Genomic DNA, 10,337 nt, shown 5'->3' with positions numbered 1-10,337 from the left:
GTGCTGGGTTTGCAGGTGGAAGCCTGATTGCTAAGGGTCAGGGGGAAGAAACATTGAACTAACACGGCAGCTGTGGCAGAGAACTGTTTGTTCAATAGTGTGTAGAGTTCCTTCTGTCAAGCAGCAAGATCATACTCTCTCTGCCACTCTTCTGCTCCTATTAGTTTTTCTAGTATTAGTGTTTAAAGTTATATTTAACCTTACCAACCAATCAATAAAACTCCAACATTAATTCAATCATAGAAAGTCATATTCCCTTTCATTTTATACTGAAAGGATCATAAATACCAGGTTAAATATTTATTATTAACTTACCCTCTGCCTAAACACTGCAACATGCAAGTTTTTGAAGCCCTAATAGTTTGGGCTGCCAGTTTTATCATACAAGCTATGATAAAGCTACAACAACCTTTCTGAATTACACTCAGAATCTTGTGTTGTTTGTTTGTAATGTATGAGGAAGTGATGGAAAAGGAGTTTAAGTCCAGTTCTTGGATTTATCTCAACCTTCAGTTCAGTTACAAAAATATACATTACTCTTGTTTCAAAGGATATTCAAGTCTGTTCAGAAGTGATTTGTGAATTGCTCATGTTCCACCACAGACCCACTCTGACTAATCACCCTATCCTGTTTCTCACTGTATTTTACTTATTTATGATGATTGTCAAAACATTATAATAATTTTAAAAATTTCAGAGTAAATACAGAAAAGTGTTTTTCCATTTGATTTATTTTCATAATAAACCAATTAAAAATACAAAAGAAGGACCCAAGGTTCAATGGGCCTCCATCATTTAAAAATTTGTCTTTAAATACAAAGTCACTCAGTAATATGAATACATATAACATTAGACCTCTAAACATAACGATCTTATTGATCTTATTTGCATCTATCAAAAATTTGTATGGAAAAAAATTTAGCTGAAAAAACTTCCCTGCAACATTGAATATACAGTATTTACAATCAAAACCAAGAACTCCTAGCAGTAATAATCTCCAAAAACCTGAATAAATTGTATATATTTAATTTCCCTCCCCCCTTACAAAATAATCTGAAGTAGAAAGCAAGATTGTTAAGCTTCATTATTGCAAAATGGCATGAAACTTTTGCACCTGTAGTGATGCCGTTAGCTTCTGTAATTAAATATATCTGATGTTTTCATATAAAATATAGACATGGCATTGTCCATATCTGGAATATATGTTTTGAGTACTCTCAATAGGAGTGTATATTCAATTTTGCACACACAAGACCTTGTGCTGCAAAAGATACAAGAGGATACCTGGTTATCAAAGTCTAAAACTGATGTCATTCACTGATATGAAACAGATACTCGATCATAAAAATTCAAACACATGGAATGAAACTGTCTTACTAAAACTAACTGCTGCTTCCAAAGGTGATACACATACAGATTAAACAGAAAAGGTTACAATAACATTACTGCAATGTAAATCTGCAACAGACTGACAACAAAATAAGGGAAGTTTGAAACTTTGGCCAACAACCTCAGGAGAAAGTCTTCATAGCGTAAAAAGCATGTTCCTTCGTGCTTGTACTTTGAAAAATGAGTAATATATAATTTTATTTATATGATAACATTTAGCAATTAACAGAAAATCAAAATCCATCCTAAAGCATGAATTCTAAGAATTAACTGCAGAAATTTAGTAGCTTTGCAACATCATGCTTCAGAATCAAATAATATATACATAACTGAAAAGGTCCCATCACATTTATGAAAATAATCATCCACAGGGTCTTTTTTTTTTTATAATTATTTAATTATCAATACAAATTGGGTTCCAATGGCTCATTTTCTTGCTTCACTTGCACGTTAGATGGGAAATTATTTGAACTGGACACTACCATCACAAATGGTTGCTGCTGGAATCTCTGCTCTGGCTGCTCAGTATCTCCTACTTTGTCACTCTCCTCCTTCTCCTCTTCTTGTAGGCCAACCTGCTTCGTGTCCGGAGCTTTGATGACTGAAGTGATCACCGTGCCTGAGGGCTGAGACGCCACCTGTGAGCTGCTGGGCGAGAACGTCACCACGGGGGTGGTGGAACTGAAGGATGGAGATGAAGCCATGTTGACTGTTCCATTGCAAATGGTCTGCACGCTGCTGGTGAGCACCTGCTGAACTTGTGCTGGGCTCAGCACAATCGAGGAAGGAGGTGAGACTGGCTTCTGAGACTGTAGCATGATGTTTTCTTTAAGAACCGTCATGGGCTGGGAAGTAGGAATGGCTTGTAAAATAAATTTCTGTGCTGTTGTTACTGAGGCTGGATCTGTGCTGGCTATCACTGTAGTTAGAGGCACTGTCTGGAGTGTTACAGTATGCAGCTGCTGATTTCCAGGAGAAACAACCACTGGAACCTGGGTTGGAGTCTGCAAAGTCCTGCTAAGATTAGAGAAGATTTTTGTGTCAGAACATTTCCATGCTGAATTTTGAAAAAATAATGACAGATTTACTACAGAAAAAAACATTTGGCATCATAAACATTTCATTTACCCAACATTTCCAAAAGAGGTACTAGAATCTCTCCTAGTAAAACAAGAACTGGACCTGACCCCTGAATTCAGCAAGATGATTCCCAAAGTAAAGGTACCTCACATGAACAATACTGCCATCACCAAGCTGAACAGCCTGCCTTTGAGACATTCAGTGGATGCTCAGGAAACCTAGGATCACATCCAAGACTTCCACCTCAAGCACAGACCAACATCAAAGCACAACCCACTAGAGATCTGCCATCAGTTTCAAAAATTATGCCAAGTAATTAATAAATCACAAGCCTAAATAATTTGTAAGTCAGGCCTTAAGTGTCCTGACATCCACATATACATTTAACTATATTCAAAAGTACCCAAATGGTAGCACTGTCTGGGCACAAGCTTGCCACACTTCCAGAACACAGAGTTCTCTGTCTACCAGGCTCACATACACCTTCTGGTAAAACAACTGATTAGAATCTGCTTTCAAAACACCATTTTAAAGTTAGGAGTGATTCCATCTTTTGCAGGCTAACAGACTTGTGTACCAGGTGACTGTCAATATATGCAGAGCTCTGGGGACAACATTAGAGGATTAAGAGCTGTATTGCTGGAGTACACAACTACTGCAGTGCACAGTGGTTACTTAAATGTGGCAATACACTCCAGTCACACAAATTAACACAAAACAAAACTCCCAGAAAACATAAACGGTTACCAGGGGAGGGAGAGAGGAAGGGAAGGGTAACTGCTGTGAGACCCTGACACAGCTTGTTCCATGCCACCGTTCCATGCTGTCTCTGGCAATCTTTCTTTCCTTCTGTTTGTCATGCAGAGTTCTCTACAATCTTCCTGCTGCTCTTCAATGTTTAGTCCTGCCTGGCCTCCTCCCCCTTTTCAGTCTTAAGCTCTCCCTTGTGTTTTCTCAAAAATAAAAAAATAACTATCTCCACCTCCAAGCTTATTTCTACACCTGCTGTAATCACTTTAGATGGAAAGCAATTTACTGTCAATATTGTTACTTTCATGTCCATGCACAATATAGTCTGCTCTTCTTTCTGAAGACTGGACTTCAGGTATGCTGTAAGGGTTGCCTGCCATACATCAACCGTGGAATGTCCTCTGTTCTACACTCCTTCTACCCATACAGAATTTATTTTTCACAGTTTTGTGTAAGTCTACATTTCAACATTTAGCCACTGACCAGTCCAATCTAATTCAGCATATTCAAATCTTCCATTTAAAACCACACTCTAGCTACCACAGTGCACCAAAAAGCTTACCAAAGCAGGATTTAGGTGGTACTGAAGTTATGGGACAATGTGGATGCAGATGCTGCTGCTGCTCATAGTCCAACTGCACAGGGAGCGGCATTCCCCCTTCCTTAGTACAGCAGCAGAGACAAGTGCAGGAATATATGTAGAAGGTTTCTCATGTGCCACTCAGCACAGTCCTCTGGGAAAGGCCTCTAGCTGAGCTTCAAAGACTGCTCCAGAAAGAGCAGACCCAGTAACCCTGCTAGTATCAGGCTCAAAGCACATGGGTGCTTCCCTGAGCATCCTCCAGCTGCCAGTCCTTCCTGCAGGCAATCTTTTCCCCAGATCACATAGGGCTTGGTACAACAAGAAACAAAATTTCCATCTGTAACTTTCTCTTCCTCCCAATAAAGGCGAGTACAGTTGCAGTACCCAGAAATGCTGCTACAGCAAAAGAAATCCAAATCCTTGCCAATGAGGCACCCATGCAGGTCTCATCACAGCAGCCATCATAACCGTGAAACAAAATTTGATATGACTGACACCAGAGTCAATCCTGAGCTCCTTTTTCACACAACAGAAGAAGTTTAAGGAAATGGGCCTGGTTGAAGGTGAAGCACCAGCTAGAGTAATTGCTTCTTTTTTTCAAACTTCTGGAGAACTTGGTGCTGGCACAGCAAATACCAACAGCCAAACCTAAAGTGCAAGGCTCAGAATGACATTACTGAGGCTCATACCAAGGCTCCTAAGAGTTATCAGTGCTAACTATTCTTTTGCCCCAGCAATTCCCCTGGGACCTTGACAGAAAAGTCACTAATATCTGTGTCAGAAGTATCAACAGGATGAGGGCATTCACTAGGTTCTTTAAAAAATAAAAAAAACCCACAAAATATCTACAGTTAAATAAACTTGCAATAAAATCAAAATGTCAGACAGGTACAGCTCAACCCAGCAAAGTCTACAGAAACCAGCAATGCAAGTGGAACAGCTATGAAGGAGAGATAACTGACAATTGCCATTAGAAAAGCATCAAAAGTATCAGAATAGATACCAAGGTAGTTCTTTAATCCATGAAGAAACCTACCTGAGTTTGAAGGATTAAGAAGAACACAACAGCTGCAATTTTGAAAGCAGGGGCTAAAGCTGCTAGCCTGTGCCAGTATGCCCTCCAAGTATTATCTTGAAGCTATTTCCTTGTTCTGTAGTTGTTTTGTAAAAATAAAAGCTGCTAGCTGCCAAGTGGCTTTGAAGGATAAGCTCGAAATGTGTGAACTGCATCTAATCAATGCAGCTATCTGCAAAGCACTAGGAGCAACAGCTCTGAGAGATGAAACCAGACCACTTGTCTCAGAACACTCTAATTAGTATCTGCATATTAATTTTATTTCATTTTATTTCTCTTGAAAGGCAGTCCCATGCCTGAGGTTTACTACAGATATGTTGTCTTCTCCATCAGCCAAGATACAAATATATGATACACGTATATATCGGCCTATGCATACGCATATATGCGTACATACACAGGGTGTGCTTGCTACCTGCATGCAGCAGGTAGCTGTACAAGCACATCATAAATATTTATTTATGCTAATGGCAGCAAAGCAAGACATTTGCCTTAGATTTTTAGTTAGTAATCAGGTTTAACAACTATCTTCCTAAACTATTTGCCTCGAACGCAATTGAAAAAGATACAGCTTGGTTAATCATTTTGTCTGTTTTACAAAAAAAAAAAAAAAAAAGCACACAATAATTAAGGTGATTTATTAACACTGGGCTACACCATTTTAGGTGCTTTTAAGTCTATATTTTGCTATGTTTCTGAATTTCACTGGCATTTTGCTAACAGCCTTTCTTGTCTAAGGTACAAATCTTTGGGTGATTATTTTAAAAGTTGCTGCTGAGATTTCAAAAAGAACACGAATATTGAGCAACAGCAATGGAAAGGAAATTCTGCCATAAAAGAATCTGATTACAACTGAGAAAAGAATGACAAAAATTCTGAAGTCATTTTAGCTTGGCAGAAAATTATCATCTATTTCTTGGGCCATTTTTTACTGTTAATGGTCTAGAATTGTGCAATATCTTATTAGCTCATCAAGAGATAAATAGTGACAGGCAAGAAAAACAAGTTTATTTATGGTAATTTATGTGAAATGTATGAGATGGAAAAGATACCAAAAATATTGAAGCTGCAAGCCAAGGTAAACCAAGTATTTCACAGCACAGTAATAAAATAAAACAAAGCAATATCAAGACATACATAGAGAGAGGTAAGAGAGGACAGAAGCAGAGGACTCGACTCTCAACGTGTCCTTGTTACTGAACCACAAAGTCTAACAGTCTTCTTTCCAGAATTTTTCAAAACTGCACAGTCACCTGAATTAAAACTCAGGAACTTTGCTGCTAACAGAGCTGCAGAACCTCCACCTCCTTCAGCACTGCCAAAGACATGGAAAGAGATATCCTATGGATATATTCTTATTGTGCAGAAACAAAATTAATCAAAATTAATTAGTGTTATCTAATTAATTAGATGACACTATAGTCCTTTCTGTCAATAAGCAGCTACCTTCTTGCATATCTCAGAAATTAAATCAGAAGTAGGCTTAAGAAAACGTTGTCTTCAGCAGCAGGAAAATCAAAATGCTTGGTTATAAGCAAAGTCTTTGCAGTGATAGAAGGTGTCCATATTGGGAATGTGTTCTGAGAAACACACCCTGTCGTAAACTAAATCACAGTTTCTTGTAGAAGCCCACTGAGACCTCAGTCTATTTCTGACCACCACCTCCCTCAGAAAAAACATTTTTCTCACCAACCTGAAAACCTGGATTGCAGTTAAGCCTTCACCCAAGAGATTAAAGAGATTAGCTCTTTGTAACAGTCCCATTGCCCTTCCTTTGGGGAAGGCTATGGCAGCAGTGAGCCAGATCCAACAATACCTACTAGTCAGTGTGCTGGAGAGCTTTTAGAACTTGCCTTTGGAGCAATGACAGAAGACTGCTGCCTAACTACAAACAGAAGCAAAGCACTTGCACTGATAGTGGCCAATCAGAGGAAGGTCTTCAGAAGCTGTTTCTGATTATTTACAAGTCTACAGCTGGCATCATCCTCTTTTGCCCATGCTCCCCATCAAGTCCCAGAGAGACCTAGGGAGCCCTTTACTAAGACTTACATATGTGAAGGTTTTTATTCAGGAGACCTGTAGAAATGGCACAGAAGTGATGAGCTACAACACTCCCTGACATCATGCAGATGGGACTCTTGCACTTATTCAAGGAAAAGGGTCTGAAAGCAGATGGCCAATGCAAAGTCTCAGAAGAACAGTGCCAGACAGGTTCCCTGTGTCTGTGGGGTTATGTGAGCTCCAGCAAAGCCAATAGAGATAGGGTGTGAAGGATGATTACAGAAAATAATGCTGATGTTCACTGTGCAACTTACACAAGACAATGTCTATATAAGGTATGAGATGAAGACACTTCATTTGATATAGCAGCTATAATCACTTTTTCCAAGTTGATAAACTCCTGCTAGACAATTTTTTTTTTTTTCCCAGCATCAGCATTGCTGCAGTCAGACCACCAAAGCATCACAGCCTGGACACAGAAACAGATTATGGAACAGCAGAAAGCATGTGCTTGCTTGGGTACACATGGCTTTCAAAGGCAATTGACTCTGCTTACTGGGACCAGAACACGGTGTTGGTGAATTCTTGGCTTCATCGCTGTTCTTACTTAAAATGCTCACACCCTGAAAAAACACAATTCATGTTCAGCTACTTCCTCCTCCTCTTGAATCAGGATCCTGCCACTGCAATCCATGCTTGTGTAGAAGTAATGTTCAGAAGTTCTATCTTGAAGGTTGCAAAAAGATCAAGATGAAAACAGTGGTTGATTCATCCTGTCAAGGTTCTCCCATTCAGAAGTGAACACAGAAAGCATATCCCATTGGTCCTCTGTGGCCTGTATTAGCCTTCTCCCAGTTACAGAATTGAGTCAGGATTCTGGTCTTCTAATGTGCTCTGTCCAAGCTACCACAGTGACAACTTGCAAGTACAGAAAGGAAACAGCAAGCTGAATTTTCACAGAAACAGATTAAAACTTGAAGTGCTAAAACATTGCATAGTGGTTGTCAGAAGTCAGCTAATTGCAAGTTTCTTGGCATATAGAGCTGCCAGCTAGAAGGTTCAGCTATGTCCCATACAGCCAATAACAGAGACAGACATATAAGTTAAAATTACTCCCTATATGATATTCTCTGAACTGTAAGTAACATAAGACTCACTTTTTTACTCCATCTTAAATCACTACTACTCTAGATTAAAGGTAAATGAAAATGCATCTCTCTTTATTTGCAGTCCTCATCATTTAAGGGAGAAATTTACTTGTCCAAACACGGGCACCTTTCAGGCCTGTAGGATACCCTAGGCAAGGCAAATCATGAGCCAAACAGGAGAGGTGCACTTTCTGCAGCAACAGAAAGGATGCTCTTTAATGCTCAGAATGAGCCAGTATACACAGAGCTGAATCCCAGGCCAGTGCCTCCTAATTCCAAGGCAAAACACAATTACTCCAATAATCCAGGTATTCTGGTTTACCTGTGTCCGTTATTCTAGTTTAAACAGAATAATTTTACGAGCATGAAATTCAAATAAACCTTTTCTTCCTCATAAAAGCTGGCTTATCTGAAAAAGTAAGCAATAAAATGCTCATCCAGAGAGGCGTTTTTGGTTTTGTCTTCTCACTGGAAACATGTGGTGCCAAACTCAGTCGCACACTGGAGTCTGCAGTTACTGTGCCTGCATACACCAAGCCAGAACAGTTAGACCTGCAGAAGAGCAGTGTGTTTACAATTCCAAATATTCCCACTGGGGATACTAGATGTTTTCCTCAGTCAGCAAAACCCAGTTTGCTTGACCTGACCCTGCTCCTGCCCTGTTTCCCAAGCCTCAGTTAGCACATCACAGCCTTTCTGTTTAAGCACTGGGGCTGAAGAAGAGACTTTTATCCTTTGGAAGTAACACTTCTCCTTGTCTCCCTTTCAGAGAGAAGCACCAAAACTTCTCCAAAAGCACACCAAAAGCCATCCAAAAGCCAAGTCCTTTCCACTTCAGAGTAAGATACAAGCTTTGTGCAGCTACAAATTAAGTCATTGCCTGTCTCATGAAGAGCCAACCACAGATTTACATCAATATGCCCATTCCCTTGAGAATTGCCAAGAGGCCTTGGGGAACTTGGGCCTTCGGCTGCAACACTCTCCCAGTGATGCTTTGGGAGTGGTCTGTGCCAGGCAGTGCTGCCTAGTGCAGGTCAGGGATGATGACACAAGCACTTCACAACAGTCTTCAAATATGATTCTTTTACCAAGAACCTTAGCAGAGAAGATATCCAAACATTCTCTGAAGGCTATGGTTAAGTGTTAAGAAACCAGTTGTTTTGACCTCAAAGATGCTCAATATTTTCTCTACTATTTTTTCCTTCTCACAACAGAAGAAAAGCAAATTGCTGCAGAGGGAAAAACATTTATTTACATGAAGAAGAGGGGTGAACATTTACATGAGTAAAACTTTAAAAACTAAATTGCATAAGACAAGTAATATGGGTTCAAGATATTCACACTTTAGGACAGAGCCCAACAATTAACTGGCATGCATAAGAAAACCTTTTGAGGATCATTACCAGATCCCGGTTTCTGTTTTGCCCAAATGATCTTGACTTTTTACATGCCCCAGCCACTGAACAGCAACTGGCAACCAAAGCTGCTATTTGTCCTCACGCTTCCCACACTATAAAGTGGCTCTCACAACAACCCCACACCATGTGTACATACATCAGGTTTGTCAGTTCTTAGTCTACAATGGCAGTCATACCTGCTGTACATTTTCAAATCATGCAGACCATTCATTTCAACCCTTACAGAAGCCCTGCTGCAACAATTCAGAATGTGTACATTTATCTGCCTAAGATTTACAGCTATCTGAACAAACTGTTGTTTCAGCCTTATAAAACAAGACCTAAAACATATGCTCTGAAAAATGTTCAGTATGCTATTCTACCTCAACTAACTATTTGAAGCTTGCCTTTTGAAGCTGAGCAGAAATATATCTGTCATAAGTTGTATTTTGAGAGCCTGAAATGGGCAGTGTCTATTGCACAGGACTCATCAGCATCTATTTTGCAGCTTGTCCCAACTTGGTTAAAAGCACACCAAAAATGTCTGGATTGTAGTTTTTATTTTCACTCTAACTGCTCAGACCCTTTAGTATAAACTTTGTTAATCAGCAGTAAGTACTTCTCTACCATTCTGAAAAGGTTTGATGCTTCTGTTTGAACTCCTTCACTTTGTCATCTTGGCTAAGTACAGTTAGAGACTTTATGAAATAATGTTCTGGTTAAAAACAATGGATGTGAATGAACATAATACAGAATTCTAAGGATTTAAGGCTTCTGTTTCATCTGAGCTTCACACATGTATCATCTCTACTATTTTTTCCCTTGGCTTATTACCCAGGGTCTGACTGAGAAATACTGTAATGCAGTAATAGGATGTCAGAATGTCACTGAATAGTTTTCCAAACATTTGGCTG

At 39.5% G+C, this 10,337-nt stretch overlaps 1 protein-coding gene across 9 annotated transcripts in view; it reads right to left on the bottom strand.

The window, feature by feature from the left end:
* Positions 1-713: 713 nt before the first annotated feature.
* ELF1 (E74 like ETS transcription factor 1) overlaps positions 714-10,337 on the bottom strand; it is an 87,612-nt gene continuing 77,988 nt past the window's right edge. For 8 of the 9 annotated variants that reach the window (XM_018908696.3, XM_050978750.1, XM_050978762.1 and 5 more), the window contains one exon: positions 714-2,406. In XM_018908696.3, the coding sequence (XP_018764241.1) occupies positions 1,791-2,406 (616 nt within the window). In that variant the 3' untranslated portion in view covers positions 714-1,790. The remainder of the gene's footprint in view (positions 2,407-10,337) is intronic. The other variant, XM_050978765.1, reaches the window with a different exon arrangement.

The sequence above is a fragment of the Serinus canaria genome, chromosome 1 (genome assembly GCF_022539315.1).
Source record: "Serinus canaria isolate serCan28SL12 chromosome 1, serCan2020, whole genome shotgun sequence".
NCBI lineage: Eukaryota > Metazoa > Chordata > Aves > Passeriformes > Fringillidae > Serinus > Serinus canaria.
Note: the sequence above shows the minus strand (reverse complement) of the source record. Positions and strands in the feature narration are given on the sequence as shown.